At 42.5% G+C, this 23,533-nt stretch overlaps 1 protein-coding gene across 2 annotated transcripts; it reads right to left on the bottom strand.

Moving 5' to 3' along the window:
* On the bottom strand, positions 1-22,904 carry ATP6AP2 (ATPase H+ transporting accessory protein 2). Of its 2 annotated transcripts, XM_026012214.2 has the most exons (9): positions 22,264-22,904; positions 15,990-16,120; positions 13,986-14,117; positions 8,353-8,448; positions 8,029-8,166; positions 6,951-7,004; positions 5,736-5,885; positions 4,810-4,929; positions 1-1,039 (listed from the first exon to the last, which is right to left on the bottom strand). In XM_026012214.2, the coding sequence occupies exons 1-9, from the start codon at positions 22,301-22,303 to the stop codon at positions 845-847; spliced, it is 1,056 nt and encodes a 351-aa protein (XP_025867999.1). In that variant the 5' UTR covers positions 22,304-22,904; the 3' UTR covers positions 1-844. The 2 variants fall into 2 exon arrangements, with proteins under 2 accessions (XP_025867999.1, XP_025868000.1); XM_026012215.1 differs by lacking the exon at positions 22,264-22,904 and having other exon boundaries at positions 15,990-16,157.
* Positions 22,905-23,533: the final 629 nt, after the last annotated feature.

Here is a 23,533-nt window from a genome sequence, read left to right as displayed (position 1 = left end):
TTTGGAATCATTATTAACTTTATTTGTCACTCTTTATAGACATTGGTCCACTTCCACATGAAAAGTAGGGAGCATCTACTTCCACTTAATATTCTAGAGAATGACGTACCACAAACCATTAACAGTAACTTACACAGGGGAAAAAGTTATTAAAATAAAGATTTTATAGTCAAGCCCCAAGATGTCCCCCAAATACTGGCTTTTGGGTATCTAATGACAGGTATCTAAACTCCAGCTGTTTTTTTCCAGTTTCTTTTTAGATCAACATAGTATTTTTAATATGCACCCTACGATTTAGATCATCAAACGTTCAGAAGAGGTTAAAAGCCAGCTACCCTCTGTGAATCAGATGCAGTTCTCAATCTCCTGTTTAGGGCTACTTGAAGTTTAAAAACGTTCTATCTTGTTTCAGAGATATTTACATCAAGAGTAAGACATTTACAAATGGTTCATAGTATAGAATAGCCCAAATGTCATTTTCACCTGTTCTGTGTAAGGAAGTTAAGCGCTCCTAAGTTTGTCTAATAAATTCAGTGCATTTTCCCCAACATAAATAACACAAGCTATTCTAAATGTTTTACATTTATTTCAGTGCACATTTCCAAATGTTAAATGGAATGAAATTATATTAAATGGTTATATCATATTTGAGCATATCATGGAATCTATATCACACAAATCAATTCACATCAATACTATAATTGACTCTAAAAGAACGTTACAGGCACACGGAGAACAAAATTTCTTTTTTATAAATTTAAAGTATACCATCTACTTTACACTAGAAGATTCAACAAAACAGCCAATTTCCAAACCTCTTTTTTAAGTTTGGCGTAAGGAAAGTTCAATCCATTCGAATCTTCTGGTTTGTCATCCTATATATAATGCTGTCATATCCAGGATCCATGTTCCAGATATTGTAAGAGGTGATAATTACAGCCAAGGCCAAGGCGATCATTATCCAAAGTACCATGTTGAAAACCACCGGATACTCAAGGTTATACTTATATGCAAGGTTATAGGGGCTTGATGGGTTCTTCTATGAGGAAGAAAAGAAAGCAAATCAAGAGGGAAGAATTTTAAGATAGGAAATTATCCCCATTTGGTAGCTCTGATTCATTTATCAAACATTTATTCCTAGGCGGCATTAAGACATGCTTCTACTAGGAGGAGCCAGGAAGGGGAGCCTCCCCGGAAAAGGTAAGCACACAGTGGAAGCATAAACCAGTCCAACTGCCTCAGAAAGTGTGGTGACCTCACTATTGTCGAAAGTATGCATATCCTGTAATCCAGCAAGTCCATACCCTAGGGAAACCTTCTGTGTACTGAGACACATGCACAGGGATCTCCACTTAACGCACAGAGAATGTGGCAGGTCCACACAATGGAAGCTGTGGCAGTGAGGCCTGACCTACAGCCTGTGTGACTCTGAAAACCACAGCAGGGTTCCGTCCACATATAATTCAAATGCAGGCAAACCAAACACTAGTCTTTAAGGATAAATCCATTCCGTGGTTAAGCTGTAAAGAAATCACAGGCATGACTAATGTATCAGGACAGCAGTTACCTGGGGATGGGGATGGTACAGGGACAGGACCGGGAGGTTCAGAGGAACAAGTACTGTGTTCCCTTCCCCACATGCTATATGCTTATGTGTGCTCCACTTAAAATTTTTAATTTTAAAGAGGAAAACAAATAGTTCATTCAGCCACAGCTTCATCCTGCCAGGCCCTGGTGGGGGTGGAGTCGATTCCAGGTGTGCGCAGAGGCATTGTTGGGGAAGCTTCGTTCATCCTGGCTGGAGAACAGAACAAGGAGGAAAGCAGCAGGACGAGTGGCTAGAGGCAGGGGAGGTATGGGCAATGTGGCCTTGAGCCTGTGGGCGAGGTTTCAGGCAGGAAGTGAGCAATAGGATCAGGCTTGTCTTAAAAGGACAGAGAAGAGAAAGCAGCCTCAGACCCCAGCACCTGGCATGTTGTGGGCACTTGAACATTTCCTTAAACTCTTGACACTCTCCCTCAGACTAAAGCAAGATCGTGATCTCAGTGGGAGAGAGGAGCTGGGCATTCCCATGTGTGGGAAGCTCAGAACAGGAGGCAAACACTAAAGGATTTCACCCTTGGAAACCTCTCTTTTTGGGGGTAAACAGGTTCTCTCTTCCTGTGCACAACTCCCTGCACCTTAGGATATTCCCAGGGCTGCACGGCTGGCGCCACAACCTAACTGTAGAACGTTTCCAATACCCTACAGAGAACCTTAAGCCCAGGGCCTTGTCTCCTGGGGACTGGGGAGATCATCTGCACAGAGCTGAGGGGCAGACACCAGACACAGGAGAACGGGGCAGAACAGTGCTCCCAGGGGTGCTGGGTACAAGCCTCCTGGCTCTGAGTGCTTTTGTCTGCTAGATACTGTAGACTTCAGATTATGTGTGTAAGATGTTAATGCACTACCTTGTAGGTAAAGAAAATCCAGTGACTGCCACCTGATTCTGGCCCCTCACCACATAGACAATAAATAATTTTAGAAACTACTTTCCTAATAAGCTCATTTCCTAATAAACTCCATTTATCCATTATAAATTCCACCTAACACCTCAGAGAAGACAAAGTAATTCACCTCTGCAAAACTGCCTTGCCAAACTCCCAAAACATGGACACCTTCTTCAAACTGGCACAGTTCTCTCCAGAGTCACCTCCTATAAAATTAGCAGGCCTGGTGGGGACAGTGGTGAAAGAATCTAGTACTGGAAGGCTCCAGTTACATTCACATCTGCCATTAAAGTATGTTGAGGGGCGCCTGGGTGGTTCAGTAGGTGAAGCGTCTGCCTTTGGCTCAGGTCATGATCTCAGGGTCCTGGGGGCTCCCTGCTCAGCAGGGGGAGTCTGCTTCTGCTTTTCCCTCCCCCACTCCTCCTGCTTGTGTTCTCTCTAATAAAATCTTTTAAATTTAAAAAGTATCTTATTCTTTTTCTTGACTCCTATTTCTTTAATCAGTTTAAATTGTTTTATAGCCTATATCCATATTCTATGGAAGTTTTTGGTGGTCTAATTGACACGTTAGTAGCTACCTTGCACTCACAGGAAACTGGCTCCCCCTGCTTCATGATGTTCTGAGTTCACATTTGGGGGCACCCGCTCCACTGTGGCTCGTGTGGAGGGAATGTCCTACCAGAGGTTTTACATTTACTCCTGCTGGGCACCACAGGTCTTACCATCTTGAGACCAGGGTTTGTGTGAATTTCTTGGCCTGGGGCTTCCTAGAACTTGCAGTAAATATAAATTTGAGCCACAAACCCACATGAAGGTGGACTTGTGGTTAAGAATTCCCTAAGAGGGCAGCCCCGGTGGCCCAGAGGTTTAGCACCGCCTGCAGCCCGGGGCGTGATCCTGGAGACCCAGGATCGAGTCCCACGTTGGACTCCCTGCATGGAGCCTGCTTCTCCCTCTGCCTCTGTGTCGCTCATGAATAAATTAAATCTTAAAAAGAGAGAGAGAGAGAGAGAAAAAGAATTCCCTAAGAGACATTCCCATCCCCAACAACATTCCCCAGCTACATGGAGCCCAACCTGCCATTTTGTCTTCCTCTGCCAGTGGGCAGATACCGGTTTCTTAGTCCGCCCTGGCTCCCCCAGTTTTATATAGAAGTGTCCATTTCAAACCCTGCCCTTCTGAGGGAGCCAGGGCCTTACTACCACTCTCCTGGTAACCCAACTAGAAATGTTCCCAGGGTAGCCTGCCTACCAGTTTGACTTCCTTTTCTTTATTTGCTCCTGAAGAATGTTATGTCTTGAGAGCTAAACTATACGCTCAAAAAGGTGTTTATATTTTATCGGTATTCCTAGATGCTCTGTAGTGAGAATATTTTTTGGACTGTCCAGCCTACCATACTTTTTTTTAAGATTGTATTTATTTATTCACAAGAGGCAGAGAGAAGCAGAGACACAAGTAGAGGGAGGAGAAGCAGGCTTCATGCTGGGAGCCCGGGGTACCATGTGGTACCTGGGATCACACCCCGAGCCAAAGGCAGATGCTCAACCACTGAGCCACCCAGGTGTCCCCATACTGTCTTAAATACAGGGCCTCCTACTCCCTTTAGAATGAAACTATCTCAGATCAGTCACGTCTAGATGATCTTGAATTAGCATTACCTTTGACAGTCTTAAGTCCCACACTGAGATCAATAAATGGGTCCAAAGGGGAGTGTCTCTAGATGCCTGTGTAATTGTTCTAAGCTCTCAAACCAACTATAAATAAGGTTCTTGCCCACATGCTGTTCTGGAGTTCCCAGAGTGCAGCTCTTGTCTATGCTCACATACACACATTTTGCTATGGCTGGCACCCTTGCCTAGGACCCTCTAAATGCTTAAAATCAAAGCATGATGCAGGCTGAAAACTTACAGAAGTAAATCTAATTCTCAGGAGTATACACAGCAGGTCCTGGAAAATGAGAGACTATGCCACACAGACAACATACCTCCAGGAAAAGACTCCACGTGCTGAATCCTCCACTCCCTCACATCAACGTCTGATGTCTGCTTGTAAGAGCAGTATTTTAATTATCTTACTGGCTTTGATAGACTCATCCTTAACTCAAATCTTGTATTATCTGATTACAACCCTAAAGAACTGAGCATTGCCTGGCAAAACACACATGCCTCCGTGAATAAGCAATCTAGGTTTTCACTGAAATTGTTTCCCAGATTTACTGTCTGATCGTCCATGCAGCCCACAGGTGATTGAGGATTTAGTGGGTTTTTTTTTTTTGTTTTTATTTTTACAGTTTTGAAGCAGGGTCTAAAAATGTGCTCACCGCTTGTTTTGCCTCAAGAATAGTCCTTGTCTTCCTGACAAGAGATGTGTCAAACGACCGGACAGTCACTAACTCCACCACTGCATTCCCGCCATAAAGGTTGAACATGTCATCTGCAAACTGAAGAGTTACGGATGTTACTATGAATCGCAAACATGCATTTATGAAAATAATGTTAAAGCTCTGTGCACCTATGAGAACATATATCCACCTATTAGCTAACGCACCACACGGTCTTAAAGGTTTGATTATGTCAAAATATTCAGAAAAGTGTTAATCTTCAACATATATTCAAACATTTGAAATAAAATTAAGAAGAAACAAGTTGTTGGCATGTAAACTGGGGGAAGGAAGTGGAAAAGGAAGTAAAAATCTTCCTAAGGGGTCTCCAGTTAATCACAAACACCTATAAAGTTTAACTCATTGAAGAGCTGCAGGTAAGCAACTCCAAGGGTAGAGAGAAACTAGCACCTATTACACAACTACTCAATGTCTGGTATGGTGCAGAGTGTGCTCCTTCGAAGATTTCATAGGGTTAATGGAGACAGAGTTTCAGGTACCAAAGAAGAAAGTTCTGGCAATGGATGGTGGTGATAGTTGTATAACAATGTAAACGTACTTAATGCTACAGAACTGTACATTTAAAAAGGGTTAAAATGGTAACTTTAACTTACATATTATTTCACCACAATTAAAAGAAAAAAGTATTGTGCTGGAGTTATTGATCATTTCCTCTGCTGTCTCTGCCAGCATTAGAGACATCCCAGCACACATCTCTGACCTACTCTACCCTTTGTCACTAAAATTAGAGGTCCTCCAAAGAGGAGACTTCAATCAACAGTACTTCACTAAATAGATTTTTCCACTAAGAGGCTAAAAGTGAAATGGTATTACTCTGACCTCAGATACCCCCATCACTAATTTACCTTCTGCAGAGCATCAACAAGGATTTTGGAAGCGTCTCTGAATTGTTCAGAATCTTCCCCATAATGTTTCCCAATTTCATCCAAACCTGCCAGCTCCAGCGAATATAAATCAGGAGAATGATCCTTGGCCAGATGCTTATGTCGAGACAACTTAGAAGAACAAACAAACAAAAGGAAGTGGGTCATGTCAGACACAGCCACTTCAAATTCTATACTGAACTAAAAACTAGGCTGAACAGAACCATACCAGTGTGCCACAATATACAAATAGTCTAATCTGATGGCAAACAGAACTAGTTGAAATGGGAGTTTCTGATAAACCCAGCACAAATCTCATTTTTAAGAGCGACTGTAAGACTCCTTGAATATTTAATAAAAGCTCTTAAAAAAAAAGCTTCTTAGTTAAAAAACCTCAGATATAAGGGGCACCTGGCTGGCTTAATTGGTAAAGCATATGACCCTGAATCTCAGGGTCAGGAGTACAAGCCTCACACAGGGCCTACATAGAACTTAAGAAAACAAAACACGCTCAGATATGGGCCAGGGCATGAAAGAACAGACAGCAGGACCAGTTTGATCCCAGGAGAGCATGAGCCATCAGTGCTCAGAGAGCAGTTACCTCACACATGCCCTCCTAGAGCACTGGGCTGGCTGGCTCCCAGCAATACACCTCTAGACTCCCCCAAATCAATCCACTGAAAACTGGGCAACAACCTCAGAAGACAGCATACCAGTAAGTTTTCTTTTTTAGTTTCAGGAGGGCTTTTTTTTTTTTTTTTTTTTTTTTTAAGAACCACTCTCACACACAAAATATACTACAGGTATATTTATTTCCTTCCTGACTTGGTTGACAGCATTATTAGTCCAAACTGTTATTTCTATTTTAGACCCAAAGATAAAGATACAGGAATTAGGTCTTAATGTCTTTCAAGAAATCAACAGCCAAGTCAGGACTATGGCGAGGGTGGCCCTACTCCCAGGCCTGTGCCCTTGAAGATATATATATACTATCTCTCCTAGAAGCAGAAATGCAAAATAATTTCACTGTAACAAAAGAGTTCAGAATTCCCATCACCACCAATTTCTTAACTTTTGTGGTACCATAAATCTAAAGCAGAATCAAATTTTAATTGGTCTCACTATCATTTCAAGATTCTCCGGAAATATCTTTTGGAACCAAAATAAATGAAACAAATACTAGAGTAGCTGACTTACCAAACTTGAAATATCATGTAGCACTTGCAATTCAGAAAGAAAGAGCAGATCAACCTTCAGAGGGCCAAAAGAAATAAGCATTATTTTAAATATGCATCAGAGATCTGTATTTGCCACTTATCATGCAAGGCACAGGATATATTATAAATGTTTAGCATAGTAAATGATTTTAGGTAACAGTTTTCTCCATTTGGTAGGTTCATCTCAACTGAAAATACTCATAAAATCATTTCCTGATAAAAAGGTGATGGGTCATTCTCAGTACAGTGACTACCCTCAATAGCTATATATTTGAAAAAAAAAAAAACTATATATTTGATAAAGGTATGATAACAGAATTAGTTGAAATGGGAGTTTCAGATAAACCCAGCACAGGTCTGATTTTTAAGAGCAGTTATAAGACTCCTTGAATATTTAAATAAAAGCTCTTTAAAAAAACTTGATAAAGCATCCAAACTCTCGAGTGGTTTTCTCTCCAGGAATCAAAATACTCTTGACACACTGCAATGAGGTCCTGCCAGTGGCCCAGTCTGCTCACATTCTTTGAATACATTCCACATCAGAGAAGAAAAAATGGCGGGTCTGGTCATCCATAGTAGGTAAAGAGGAGAGGCTGCCACAAAGGTGGCATGCTACATGGTAAAGAGGGTGGTGAAGCTGACAGGGAGTCAAAAGTAAGAGTCCTTCCCTCTACTGTACTGTTGAGAATGTACTAGAAAGAGGAGACAACACATCAGAGATGGCAGTGAATAATGGCCTCTACATAACCAGACCAACAGAGCTCCACCAATCAAGTAGTTTGTGTGACTCCTGGCCTGTCTGCCTTAACTGGTGGCAACCCCTGCAGCAAGAGATTATAAAACTATTTACTCAAGTCACAAAAAAAGTCTATTTGTTCGTGGGATTTGGAATTCATTTAAAAATTACACTAAAGAAAAAAAAAAAAATTACACTAAAGAAGAAGAATCTATGCCAGCAGGAAACTGGCAAAACTTGTCATTTCCTGAAGTCAGGGGACATAAGACATGGAAAATTAGTAATGATGTTCATGTATTCATTCAATGGCGGCATTTCTTACTTCACTGTTCCTACTCAGAGAATTGAGGGGAAGTGAGTTGAGAACAGAGTTTTCTTGAAACAGGCGGTTGCGGAGCTGTCGTAATGTTACAGAGAGATCTTCAAAAACCGAGTTTGCCTTCCCCACCATATACACTCTCTGCAAGAAGAATCCAAAATTTTGTTACAGTCTGCACATTAATTCCAATATACAGAGTATATATAGAATATATATGTATATGCAATCAATAGAGAACATATATACAATTTTTCATAAAAGTAGTTTTAAATTTTCATTAAGGAAAGCTTACCTTTTAAAACACCTTAAATAAAAACTATCACTTACCTCCTCACTGGGAGCCAACTGCAAAACTACAGGAGTTTCTTCAGAAAATAGGGAGTGAATGGAATTTGCAACACTGTCAAGACTAAAAGGAACTGCCTGAAATTTAAGAGTAAGACCAATTATCGTCAGAATACAAGGGTAAGAGAAACCATTCAGCAACAACAAAAGAGCCTTAAAAGAAAACAAAAAACCCCATCATTTATGGAAATTCAAAAGACCCAAAACATTTCCAAACACAGCCTTTCTAAAGGAACAAAGCAGGCCCTAGACACAAGGCCTCAAGTCTGTATCTCTCATACACCTAGATGGGAAGTAACTTGCCAACATGAAGGACACAACACTTGCAAAATTATCATTTCCTGGTGGTAGTTCATATACTTTTAAAAGGTTTTTAAAAATGTATTTATTTGAGAGAGAGCGAGCACAAGCAGGAGGAGTAGAGGGAGAAGCAGACTCCCTGCTGAGCAGGAGCCGGATGCAGGACTCGATCCCAGGATTCTGGGATCATGATCCAAGCTGAAGGCAGCCAGGTGCCTGGTAGTTAGTGTATTTTAAGCAGCAATTCATTTGATTTCAATATTAAGTGTGTTACAATGAATGCACATTCTATAATAAAGTATTAACTTGTATGTAAAAGAAGGTCAGAAAAATTTGAAGAATTAAATTTCACTGGAAGAGAGCTAGACCTCATTTTTCATTTCAGAATTTTAAAAATATTGGATTTAGGGTTTTTCTCTAGATAGACTGAAGACTCAGACAAGGCATATAAAGTATAAAGTATGTCACAAGAATTCTGAAGCCTCTACCCTGGGATCACATGATACCAAATTGAAATAACCAATTGTAGTAAAAATCTACTTTTTTAAAAAAAATTATTTTTTTTTAAAGATTTTACTTATTTATTCATGAGAGACACAGGGAGAAACAGGCTCCATGCAGAGAGCCTGACAGTCCCTGGGTCTCCAGGATCACACCCTAGGCTGAAAGCAGCACTAAACTGCTGAGCCACCCCGGATGCCCAGTGTTTTTGTTTTAATAGAGATTTTTAAAAAAGATTTTATGTATTTATTCATGAGACGGGGGGGGGGGGGGGGGGGGGGGGGGGGAGGGGAGAGAGAGAGAGGCAGAGACATAGGCAGAGGGAGAAGCAGGCTCCATGCAGGGAGCCTGATGTGGGATTTGATCCTGGGACTCCAGGATCATGCCCTGGGCTGAAGGCACGCACTAAACCGCTGAGCCACCGAGGCATCCCTAAATGGAGATTTTTTTTTAAAAATGAGATTTCTTACAGTGATTTTTTCCCCCAGTGATTCCCTCTACTATTAAATGGTTAGTGTTTGTAAGTAGCAAGTTAATGCTAACATGGTACAGACAGAAATAAATATAATTCATCTCTAATTTTGATGCTGGAATTTCATCTAATTCATGATACTATTAACTTATTTTAAGGGAATGCGAGAGCTGTGACTTTCCAGCCTCACTTCACCTAATGTAATGGCACTTGTTTCAGGAAAGTTGAAGATTAAAGGTAACACATCCTTAGCAATCAAATTAGAGAAGCTGCTGAGTCAGATGAGAGCCAAACTGTGAAGGAGAAGAAAAAATTATACAGAACACGAAGCTCAAAAAGGAAAAAACTCATCTGCTTAAAATCTCCTGTTTTCTTCTACTATATTAGAAGGAGATGTGTGTGTGTCCTGGAGAGAATGAAATTTCTCTATCTATAGGACTTGAAATTCTAATGAAAGGAGCTAATCAAACAGAAGCTTCATTGAGGATTAAGGGTAATTTTTTAAGATTTTGTGGATTTTGCCCTATGAGCCTTGTATTTCATTTACCACCCACTGCCAGGAAAAGTGTTAGCAGTCAATCAGGGTCAAGCAACAACATGAGCTCTTTTCACATTTTGTACTCATGTAAAATGAGGCTAGTCTTAAAAATCCTTAGTTTTTGACTGCATGCATATTAACATCTTAATAGCATTTTGGATTTTTATATATTTTAAAGGGATCCTCAACAATGATTTTCACAGAAATCGCATTCTTAATAATCTTATTACTAAGATAAAAATATTTTTAAAATCTGCCTTTTGGAGCCTCAGTGTCCATCGAAAGATGAATGGATAAAGAAGATGTGGTATATGAATACAATGGAATATTACTCAGCCATTAGAAATGACAAATACCCACAATTTGCTTTGACGTGGATGGAACTGGAGGGTATTATGCTGAGTGAAATAAATCAATCAGAGAAGGACAAACATTATATGGTCTCATTCATTTGGGGAATATAAAAATTAATGAAAGGGAATAAAGGAAAAGGAGAGAAAATGAGTGAAAATATCAGTGAGGGTGACAAAACATGAGACACCTAACTCTGGGAAACAAATAAGGGGTAGTGGAAAGGGAGGAGGGGAGGGGGTTGGGGTGACTGGGTGATGGGCACTGAGGGGGGCACTTGGTGGGATGAGCACTGGGTGTTATGCTATATGTTGGCAAACTGAACTCCAATAAAATAAATAAATAAATAAATAAATAAATAAATAAATAAATAAATAAATCTGCCTTTTGATTTTTACGGTTTCCTTTCATTTATTCTGAAATTCTTTCAGTTTCTTTAGCTCAGTAATTTCCAATCTTATAAACTAATGCATGCATTTAAGCTATAAATTTTCCTTTCCTTACCACTTTAGCCGCACCTCACTATTTTTAAGTATATGGTACCATTCATTGATATTCACTTCCAAATAATTTCAAAACTTCCACTGTGATTTTCTTTTTAACTTTTGAATTATTTAGTAGGAGTCCATCTATTCCAACTAACTTTTCCTGTTGATTAAAAAAAATTTTTTTTTCAAGAGATGGGGCACCTAAGATGGCTCAGTTGGTTAAGTGTCCCACTCTTGATTTCGGCTCAGGTCATGATCTCTGATTGGTGAGAACCAGTAGGGCTGTGGGGGAGGGTGTCCCACGCTCAGCTGGGAGTCTCCTTCTCCCCCTCTCCCTCTACCTTTCCCCCCAGCTCCTATGCTCTCTAAAATAAATAAATCTTTTAAAATTTTATTTATTTGAGGGAGCAAATGAGAGAGCATGAGCAAGGGGAAGGGCGAAGAGAGAGGGGAAAGCAGACTCCCTGCTGATCCCAGACCTTCGGATCACGACCTGAGCCATGACCTGAGCCAAAGGCAGACACTTAACCGACTGAGCCACCCAGGTGCCCATAAATAAATTTTTTAAAAATTTTTATTTATTTATGATAGTTACACACAAAGAGAGAGAGAGGCAGAGACATAGGCAGAGGGAGAAGCAGGCTCCATGCACTGGGAGCCCGACGTGGGATGCGATCCCGGGTCTCCAGGATCGCGCCCTGGGCCAAAGGCAGGTGCTAAACCCCTGTGCCACGCAGGGATCCCACCATAAATAAATCTTTAAAAACAAATAAATTTTTCTCAAGAGTCATATAGAAAAAGGATTATACATACAGTTTAAAGATATGAAGAGTTCTATTAGACTATGAAAAATAAAGTTTGCTCCATTTCTCATTCCCAAGGCCCCCACTTTCAAACCATTTCCTTTTCCTTTTGCCACCGTTTCTAAATATGTTTAGTTACTACATCTTGATTTTTCCATTTTAGAGATCATCTATTTATTGATTATAGAGAATGAGGATTTAGCTTTCTTGCATCACACAGCCCTATCCCCCACCGCATACATGCTGTCACCTTCCCAATAGTCATAATTTTCATTGGATCTATCATTATTATGATGATATAAACTGTATTCTCAGCCTGGCCTTATACTGGACTATCACTGCTTTTGTTTTCTTTTTAAAGATTTTGTTTATTTATTTAGAGAGAGAAAGCATGAGCGGGGTGAGGAACAGAGGGAGAAGCAGACTCCCCACTGAGCAGGGAGCCTGATGTGGGACTTGATCCCAGGACTCTGGGTTCATGACCTGAGCTGAAGGCAGACGCTTAACCGACTGAGCCACCCAGGCGCCCCATAGACCGTCACTGCTTTTTGGTTCTTGCTTTTAGTGTCTAATGGGAATGAGAAATCTGCTTTCTACTATCATTCCTTTGTGAAGACAATGGCTTTTCTCAAATATCTTTTAAGATTTCCAGTGTGCTTTAAACCTGAGGGGTCATCTATTTTGTTTTTATCATTTCCAAATGCATTTTTATTTTCTTATTATTATTTATTGAAGTATAGCTGACATGCGGTATTGTATTAGTTTGCAGGAGTACAACATAGTGATCTGGTATTTATACACATTATGAAATGATCCCCATGGTAAGTCTAGTTACCATCTGTCACCAAAGTTATTGCAATATTATTGAGTGTATTCCCTATGCTGTACTTCCCATTCTCGTGACTTTTTTATAACTGGAGGTTTGTACATCTTCGTCCCCTGCACCTATTACCTCCATCCTCCCCACCCTTCCAAATACATTTTTTTAAGGTATTGTTTTGTTATCATCTTCAGATTTAACTGCATTGTGGTCAGAGAGGGTGGTTTATTTGATATGAATTATTATTTGTTGAGGTTTGCCTTGTGGCCTAGTACATGGCCTTCTGTAATCATGTCATGTGTGCTTGGAAATAATTTATACTAGACCACGGAAAGTCTGAAAAATTCCCTCCCAAAATCATATAGACCAGTCTTACAATGCCATGAAATTAGAAACTGAAAAATTTAAAAATATTTGAAAATAACCCACAGGTTAAACACTTCTAAATAACTCATGGGTTAAAGAAATCACAAGATAAATTACAATATTCAGAGGTATCAATGAATGCACCACATACCAAAAATGTCTTCTACCTGCCTCAGTTTCTTTTTATCCCTTCCTTGAACCTCCTCACAATTTTAACATATGTATTTTAAAATCTCCTTGAGATTGGTCTGTTATCTGTAGTTCTAAGGGTATGAATTCAATTTGTTGCGCCTGCAGACTCTCTCATGGCATTTTTTTCTTGCAAGTGCTTTGTGAATTACTCTTCAATTTTTTTTTTTTTTAATCAAAGCAGCCCTGGGCTGTGGAGGCATCTGTATGGGGTGGGTCATGTGAATTTGGGGCACACCACTCTGCACAGCCCAAGCCTGAGGTTCTGATTTCTCTTAGGGGACTCTTTGGGTGCCACTGCTCAAGAGTGGTAAGCCAGCTCCTCTGGTGTGTAGCTCTGGGGCAGCTGGGGTTTTACTAGTCCCCCTTTTGAGAACAAGACAGCATTTCACAGCCCCTGGGTTTCTGTAAGAAACATGAAGCTCTGGCTCACCACTGTACCTTTTGAGCTTTCCATGCCTGTCTGGCAGCTCTGTGTACCCCTTGCTTGAAAATTCAGCTACACACATGTTTTAGTGACTTCTATGTGCTGGCAATGGAAGGAGGGCCTCTCACGATAGCTCATCCAGCCACACTATCTGAAAAGCCAGTGAAGGAGTAAGTGAGCCAGCAAAACAGACTCCAGTCTCCTACTTACACAAATAATCAAATAAAATTCAGAAGGGAAAGTGACAAGATAATGCCCAAGAAAATGTGGACAAGAAAAGTGTGCTTCGAACATAATTCATAATGACAGCTCGACAAGATTAAAAATGGGTGCCTTTAATTTTTTATAATAAATACTCACGTTCTCCAAAGGGTATGAAATGACACTGCCTGGGGGTAGAGCGAGTTTGTCCACTCCCTTCACCATCACCATAATGGTAGCCCGAGGACGATGGAATAGGTCACCCACTGCAAGTCCTGGCCAAGAAAGGTCCTAGACATTGTAAAACATGAGACGGGGCTTACTTATCCACTCCAGAAACCACCTCCCCAACAACAGGTACTAAGCAGAGTCAAAGGGTTCCGGGATAACACTGGCAATGAAAATTCACAGGGGAGGGGGGGCGGGCAGGGGAAGCAAATGTTTAAGGCAGTAGTTGCAATCTCCTAACCAGGGATGGGGATTTTGACCTCCTTCATATTCTTTTTTTTTTTTAATTTTTTTTATTTATTTATGATAGTCACAGAGAGAGAGAGAGAGAGAGAGAGAGGCAGAGACACAGGCAGAGGGAGAAGCAGGCTCCATGCACCGGGAGCCTGATGTGGGATTCGATCCCAGGTCTCCAGGATCGCGCCCTGGGCCAAAGGCAGGCGCCAAACCGCTGCGCCACCCAGGGATCCCCCCTCCTTCATATTCTTAAACTTCTACAGATCTGAAACAACAAAGTCTAGTAGTAAGTCCTCCCAAACCTTTTGTGGAAGAAAGCAGACAAGTAAACAAAATGTAGATCCTCTTCAAATTCCAGATTACATACTCTTCACAGAACCAGGGGCGAATCCCCACTCCCTACCCCATCATTTGCCCTTACTGACAGCATGGCTTTTCTCTTTCATAAGGACACAGCAAAACTGCCATTTAAAGTCTTCTCTTTAGACTAAACTCTTCATAAATAAAATCCCTCCTAAAAGCAGCTCATGTTAAGTTACTAATAATCACTTCTCAGGGTTATTATGACAGCCAAGGGTAGTCAAATTTAAGTCTATAAAGAAGTAGGTACAAATTTCATCCTTAAATGTAAACAGCCAGTCTTGTTCCCGTAAGGAACTCGGGACCACCCACAGGCCCAGTAGAGAGGCAGCTCCCTTGCAGGGTTTCAGGCTTCAAGGGAACTCAGGACCTAAGAGGAGAGTCCCTTTGAGTGACAGGTGATGTCTAGAGACCACATCAGAAGCACCAGACTTAGGAAATGGGAAGAGAGAGCAGACTACATCCCCTCTCTCCATGCCCTTAACTGAGGACCTCTCGTGACAGGACCTACACCCCTTTCACTACATCATGGCAGCAGCCAAATACTCAACAGCTTATGGCTTCACTGTGGGAAACCAAGGTCCTAGGCATTATATTCCACAGCTACTGACCACATTACATTCTTAAACTCTGGCAAGACGCATGCACATTTTATCATTCATAATAAATTGGAATAGACTGCACGTTTGTCTCCCCCCCACCCAGGTTCATGTTGAAAGCTATCCCCCAGTGTGATAGTATTAGGGGTAGGCCTTAGGGAGGTGATTAGGTCATGAGGATGGAGCCCTCACAGTGAGGTTATTAGTGCCTTAATAAAAGGGACTCCAGAGAGTTCTCACCCTCTCCCCACCCTGTGAGGACATGAAAGAAGTCAGCAGTCTGCAAATTGGAAGAGGGTGCTCACTAAGAATCTGACTGGGCTGGCACCCTGATCTTGGACTTCTCGCCCTCAAAACTGTGAGAGAAAAATTTCTATTGTTTATAAGCCATCCAGTCTCTGGTACTTTGTAACAGCAACCCAAGCTAAGACCTACATCTACTGTGTACTGACAAAATAAGTAAAACTGTACATCCTATTAATAGGACAGATGCATTCTCATATACAAAGAACATCACTACTATGAATAATTACATGATTAATGATTTATGATGATTTGGTTTCATAAGCCAAGTTTGTAGCACATCTCCAAATCTCCCCGACTACAAATAAGTTTTACCTTTTGTAATCTCTACTAAATATACCTATGTTTGCTTCTTGGTTTCTTGGGCTATTGGCAGAAAAATCAACAAAAATACTTTTAGAAGCAGCTCCCAATATTTTTTCAAAAATACACATACTTCTTTAACAGAGAAGCCCATGGACAATGCAGCCACATCTGGGATTCGGTCTCCTGGTATAGGCCAATTTCCATCTCGGAAAACAACAGACCCTGGTGATCTTAATATACTGAACTCGCTCCCCAAAACACCTGGAAGAAAACAGATTAATAAGTGAATGATCAACATCATATATCTCTTACGCCCATGTAGAAAATTATTAAATATAAAACTTGTTTCCAAAAAATAAAAAATAAAACCTGTTTCCCCATTCTCCACTGACTTAGCATACTACATGTTATTGAACAAAGTGCTGAATCCCAAACATCAACAAATTCTTTTTCAAAGTATTGCTCTAAGAACCCAAGTCCATACATTGGGTTGTCACAGAGGCACAGTTATGAAACACAATTCTCTCAATGAGCTAGATACCTTCCTGCAGGTGGCCCTTAAACAGGGGCATTTGGCACATTCAGCAAGAGTTAGAAATCAGTGGCATGGCTCCAGAATTTCAAAAGCAAACAAGGGGTGCCTGGCTTAGTCAGAGGAGCATGCAACTCTTGATCTCTAGGTAGTTGGTTCAAGCCCCACGATGGGTGTAGAGATTACTTAAATAAAACTTTAAAAAATAAAAACAAAAAGAAAGCAAAACCCTGGCACAGACTAAAAAGGAAGAAACTTGAAATCTCTAAAGTATTTCTGCCATCCACCTTCTCTTCAAAATGCAAATTCTTAAGACTCCTAGTGTTTCACTCTAAAAATTGAGCAAGTTAGTATATCTTCAGATAGAGCAGATCTCTTTTTACAACCCATAAACAAACCTAGCAAAATGAGGACTGTCAAAGGTGAGGGAAGGGGGGCCCATGTTACTAGTCAGAATATAAACACTGCAGACTTTAGAAGTAGTCTAGAAAATAGTATTTCCAATGGGTTTATCAAGAGGCTGAGAACAAGTATTCTGTAATAATATAGCCAACAAGTCTAGGGGTAGGGAGTCTGAGATTAAGAGGCAAAGGATGAGAATAAAGGGACTATATGATAAACCCTCCAAGGATGAGGTATCTGGCCTCTTCAGCCATTCTGTGTTAACCTAATGATGTCTAGCTTAGACAAGGACAAGTAACTTATGGAAACTTTCAGATTCCTATGAAATATTAGCTCCAAGTCCAAAACAAATCTTGGCCATGCTTACCTAGTATGGGAAAATTAGACTTTAATAAAGCATCACTGTTATTCTCTTGACCTAAGGAAAGTACCACTTACAGGGTATGGGAATAAAGTTAGAAGCAACAATAAATGTTTTGGTGTTGCAGTATTGACAGTAAATAAAAGGCCTCAGGATGGTGCTGATACAACATGAAGAGTTATGAGTTTCAATTCAGCGCAGACCAGAGCAGGATTTCCAAAGTGTTCTAGCCAAAGGCAGGTAGAAAAAAAAAATTAGAATGGAATGGCTGTCTCTAACTGATAGACATCTTGGTTCACTACACTAGTGGTTATTGCAAACGCTAAGGAAAATGGGGCAGCAAGAGACCTGTACTTTCTAAGTACCATACATATTTAAAGAACCTTGTTTGGATCTGGAGATAGTCCTGTTTTGTAATAGGGCCCTATTCACTCAATCCCAGCAAAGAAAGCTCTACTGAATTATTTTGCCCCAACACTGTAGGTAGATTCCCCACTTTGGTGCCTGCATGACAGTCCTTCAGGAGCCTCAGGCTATAGAAAAACCTTACAGCTGTGGCCTAGACTGAGAAACTGTTGCCTACTCCAGATTTCTCCTGGATACCTGACAGGAAGTCTCCCCTTCTCTACCAGAATATAACCAGTCAAGGGGGACACTGCCTCAACTTACAAACCCAACGTTTGCCAGCAGTCATCTCTACTGTCCCAACATTCCAGTCCCCTGAAAAGTTCTTCCTTGTACTCAATTGAAATGAGCTTACCAACTTCTTGCATCTTATCACCCCTGATTCAGTCTTACTAGATAACCTCATCCCTGGATTCAAAAGAGAGCACAGGAATCCTGCCCACTGCCTGCTTCCTCTCCGCACTATAAATTTATCAGCATCAGCTCCCAGGCTTATCTCCTCTCCCTCCAGATGCTGGCAGGGCTGTCCTTCATCCAGGCTGACATCACCCCCGAATTCAGCCTTCTTAGGAACCTTCATTCGCTCACCTATTTGTCATTCAATGTTCATTATGCCACTATCCTGGGAAAATGAGGATCAGGAGTTAGGTGGCTATATGGTTGTAGGCACAAAAAGCTGGCCCTGTAAAAATGTAAGCTCCACGAGGGCTGGGATTCCAGCTTGTCTTGTTCACAGAATATCCCTGGGGCTGAGAACAGTGCCTGACAAATGGGTGCTCAAGAAATAGTTGCTGAGTTCATGAGTGAAGCCATGCCTCATGCTACCCACTTCCCCCTTTCAACCGGCTCTTTCACTTCAGCATAAAAATACGCTTTAAGTGCTCCCCTTCTAAAATGACAACCACAAAACCCCACCTCTACCAGCCTCTGCTTCCCTTCCGAGGAAGGGTCCTGGAAGAGCCACCAAATCACCATCACTGTTTGCTTCTTTACTTCTTCATCTAACACTACCATCTAACCCACAGCTACTGACCCCACTGGGCCACTGATGCCATTTACCAAATCCAAAAGACAATTTTCAGCCCTTATTTTATTTAACTTCTCAAAGCACCAATCCTGGGTAACTCTCTCCTTGAAAATTTCCTGCTTTGAGATGCCTGGGTGGCTCAGTGGTTGAGCATCTGCCTTTGGCTCATGTCGTGATCCTGGGATCAAGTCCCACATCCGGCTCCTTGTGGGGAGCCTGCTTCTCCCTCTGCCTGGGTCTCTGTGTTTCTCATGAAAAAAAAAAAAGAAAACAAATAAAATCTTAAAAAACAAAACAGAAAATTTCCTGCCTTGGCCCTCATGAAGCTAGGGCCCCTGTTTTGTTTCCACCCCCCTCCCAGTCCCTCTGGCAGTTTCCCCTCAGTTTCTTTCCTTTCCATCCTTTAAAGCAGTGATGTCCAATTTTTAAAAAATTAATTAATTTATTTACTAAAGATTTTATTTATTTATTCATGAGAGATACACACAGAGAGGCAGAGACACAGGCAGAGGGAGAAGCAGGCTCCATACAGGGAGCCCGATGTGGGACTTGATCCCGGGACTCCAGGATCACACCCTGAGCCGAAGGCAGACGCTAAACTGCTGAGCCACCCAGGTGTCCCCTGTCCAAACTTTTTAGATTTCAATTCTTTTGGTACAAAATTTGACAGCAGCCTCAATATACATATATTTATTTATAAAGTACACACTTGTAGAATAGACTGTACATTCATAATATATTACAAAGCACACAAAACCAGAAACTTTTTAAAAAGGATGAGCTACTTGTGTTGTATTCCTCCCACTGTAATCATAAGAAAACATCAGACAAACCTGAATTGACTGATATTCTACAAAATATCTGACCATTACTATTAAAAAAAAGGGGGGGGGGGAGCTAAAAAAGCTACAAATGGAAGTTCTAGTACCCTCTTCTGGCATCCTAACAGATCACCGAGCAAACTCTACTTTTGAGATCTGAGGGCTCTGTTCCTGACCCTCACTGCTTTCCTAGTCTATATCCCTCTCCCTGGCCGAGCGTATCAACTCCTCAGGCTGCAAACGCCAAAAACACTGATGGCTCCCAGACTTTTATTGCCAGCCTAGATTTCCCTGGAGCCTTAGACCTACATACCCAACAGCCTGCTAATAAGCATTTCCTTCTAAGTCCCATGGGTCCTTCAAACTCAACAGGTTCCGAACTGAACTTACCATCTTTCCACATGCTCCTTCTGTATTCTCTATCTCGACACCATCTTCCAAGGCAGCTGCTCACACTGGTCATCTTTAAATTCTTCCTCAGCCCCACAGCCAATCAACCATTGAATTCTGTCCATTTTTTTCCCTTATCTCACAAATCCTCTTCCCTCCAGGTCAGGTGCACACTCCCGGACCCTTACCAGGCTTCCTAGAACTGGCTGCCTGATTACCTGTCACACTATTCCCTGGGCCAGCTTTTCTAGCACCTTTTCAAAATACCAGTGGGTTTGTTCACCTATCAGCTTAACCACCTGCACTTACTGCCCAGAGCTTTTGAGACAAAAACTAAAACAGAACACCCAAGGAACCTCACCAACCTTACTTCCTGGGAGCTCTCCAGCTCAATCCTTATTCGTTCCAGCCCCACCAAACTATTGGCTCTTTTGCTCATATCTCTGCTCATACACAGGCCATTCTGTCTAAACTGCCTTCCCCCACTCCAATCTTTTCCACATATTTGCCCATGAAGCATCACCCCCCACAACAAAATTTCTATCTCCCATTTTGGGCTAGAGGGTAAGTATCCTTCCTTTCCCTTTGGGAACTCCCACGGTACTATGCTGTGATCGATGAACAGTGGATGGAATCAATAAGAGAAGAACAAAATAGGTCCTACTTTTGACCTCTGGGGCATCACTGGCCACATCAAATCCCTCTTCCACATGACACTGTTTCAAATACCACCTGTTTGCCCTTGGCCTTCCCTGTTTAGGATAAACATCTGAATTTTTTTTTTTCAAATACTCCTCTTGACATGGTATTCATAACACTAGTTCCCTTCCTCTAGTCTCTCTCTGGTTAACACCATTTTAAAGGATTTACGTTTTTTCTCAAATAGAGAAGTCTAATCTCTTGGAGATGTTTTCCACTAAATCACATTTAGTCATTCTGGAAAATAGTAATTTAACCTCATGTGACAAGACCAAGCAATGCAGAAACTGACAAGGTCAAATTCTTAGTCTGTATGAACTATACTCTAGGTAGGAAAGCATGTTCAAATCGTGTACAGAAGCAATTACTTTGCTTCAGACCAAAAAACCAAAAAAACCCTAAACCTCACTGAACCAAACTATTAGTCACAACATTAAAAGATGGGATTTCAACAGATATTCAGTTAAATCACAGTATCAAAGGGAAGATTTTTTTTAGATTTCAAAAACTACATTTCAAACAAATAAAAACACCCCTCAAAATAACTTACTAGATAGATCAGGATGACCCTTCCAGAGCCAGAAGCAGAAATGAAAGGAACAAAAGAACCCTAAAACCCTGGGAGTATGAAAATAAGTATAATTATCAACACATGACCCCGAGCACACCTCCAGGGATGGAGATTTCAAGAATGTCAGATTTCAAGAATGCCAGTGGTCTATACCCTCCTGTTGAAATAAACCACCATTCCAAAAGTGGGTGGAGCCTCCCACAGATTTTTAAGCTATAGGTTTTAAACAGACAGAGACCAAGTTGTTCTCAATCTGGCCTTTTGTTTGCCACTGAGCCCCCAGTCCAGGTCCCCATCATTCCTACGCAGTAGGCGCATTTCTGTCACTTGTGCCACAACACACACAATGGAAATACCCATGCCTTGGGGCCAGCTGATTCGGGTTCAATTCCAGCTTTGCTGCTTCCTACCTGCGGGCTGTTGGTAATGGATTTAGGCCTGATCGCCCTGTAAAACGAGGATGATGTCCTCTTCTAAGGACTACTGTATAATTAAACGAATTACATGATACACAGTAAGAGGCCAAATATTAGCGGACTTGGTGAACACTAGGGAACCTAGGTTCCACTCTGAAAGCTATCATTTACTTGACATGTGACCCTAGGAACGTGACTCACATCTTAGTTTCCAAATCCTTAAAATGGAGAACCCTGACAAACTACTGAGAGGTACTTTGAACTTGCCTTTAGAAAGAATCCTACAAAACCAGTTACTCCACCTCCAACTTCTGTATTTGAAACATGTAAGGGAATAGAGGGGACTTCACCAATTACTGATGACAAACGCTGGAAAGGAAGACACCAGAAAAATGCCAAGAAACTGACGCAGCATCTGATGGCAGCTCATAAGTCGGCCTTCCCTTCCTCGCCGAGGGCTGCGGTCACAGTTAATTGAGAAACGCATCCCGGTGCCTCCGGAGCCGGAAGAGACCGGCGACGGGACCAGTGGCCGCGCCTTCCTGGAAGAGGCGGAGGGTGGAGGCCGGCTCAGGTGCCCCCACGCGGCCTGGCCCCGCCCCGGCGGCCCGCCAGGCCTCGCCGCCACAGGTCGGTCCGACCAGACGGCCGAGAGGGAGGCGGCTGGGGTGAGGCCGCCGCCGGGCGCCCGCACTGCGGCACCCGCCCCGCTACCGCCCACCTGGGGCCGCCCCCGACCCCCGGGGCTCACGGCCACCTCCAGCGCGCCCCGGCCCTCACCCGCCGCCAACAAGGACAGGAGCACCACGAGCGCAGCCATAGTCCCGCGGTGGCCGCAACAGTGCAGGGCGGCACGGACGGGACCGGCTGAACGCGAGCGACCACCGCAGCGGTACGGGGTGACGCGCTCCGTCTCGTCCCGACTCCCTGAGACCTCCCCGTCGTCGTCTCCGCTGGGACGGCTGCCGCCTTCTCCGCCAATCGCTAGCTACGTCGCGGCCTGCGGGAGCGACGTAGTCCAGGGAACGTCGGCCTTGTGGGCGGGGCCTAGCGTGATGGATGGAAGGCCCCGCCAATGGTAGACAGCGGTTGGAGAGTCGGGCGGCTCCGCTCCCCCGGCGGGTGACCACGAGTCACGAGACGGAGCGTAGGGCAGGGGGTCGGGGACGTGGGGGGGATGACGAAGCCTGTGGAAGGATCTTGAGTGCCCACCGGGTGGGGCTGCCTCTCAGGTGCAGACCCCTTGGCGGATCTCCAGTGACGGTGTCGGGGGTGTCTGTCTTTCCCGGTGGCTTGGCTCCGCCCAGCTCGGGTGCAGCTGTGGAAGCTGCGGAGCTGGTTTGGATTTCGTTCTAACAATTGCACAGATGCTGAGCACCTGCTGGGTGGAAGCCAGGCGCCTCGAGGAGCCCCTGCCCTCTAAGCAGGAGTGCCAGATAAAATATAAGACGCCTAGTTAAATTTGAATTTCAAATGAATCACGAATACTTTTTAGTAGAACTATGTCGTGAATATTTCATGGGACATGCTTATACTTAAAAAGTATTCATGGTTTATCTGGAATTCACATATGACTGGCCGTCATATATCTTGATTTGCTAAATCTGGCAGCCCTATCTCCTAAGACTCTCCTATCTACCAAGAATGTGGGGCCAAGAACGTTAATTACTTCATCCATTCGCTCAGTGTTAGGTGAGGGCTAGACCTACTAATTATACCAGAATCCTCTCTTCCAACTTTTAAGTCTTTTGGCCTATGATATATTTTTTTCAAATTTAAATTTTAGTTAACGCACAGTGTAACATTAGTTTCTGGAGTAGGATTCAGTGATTCATCACTTGCGTACAATAACCAATGCTCATCATGTGTATTTTGGAGTAGTGTTGTTGGAGTCTGGAGCCTATGACCAAGAAAGAATTCTTGGGATGTCTTCAGTCCAGAAAGGTGGTTTTTTTTAAAGCACAGGAACAGGACCTGTGGGTCCTGGGCAGAAAAAGCTGTTGCCCTGGAACTGTGAAGAGCACCTGATTATGTACTATGGTGTTGGGGA

Source organism: Vulpes vulpes, chromosome X (genome assembly GCF_048418805.1).
Source record: "Vulpes vulpes isolate BD-2025 chromosome X, VulVul3, whole genome shotgun sequence".
Classification (NCBI taxonomy): domain Eukaryota; kingdom Metazoa; phylum Chordata; class Mammalia; order Carnivora; family Canidae; genus Vulpes; species Vulpes vulpes.
Note: the sequence above shows the minus strand (reverse complement) of the source record. Positions and strands in the feature narration are given on the sequence as shown.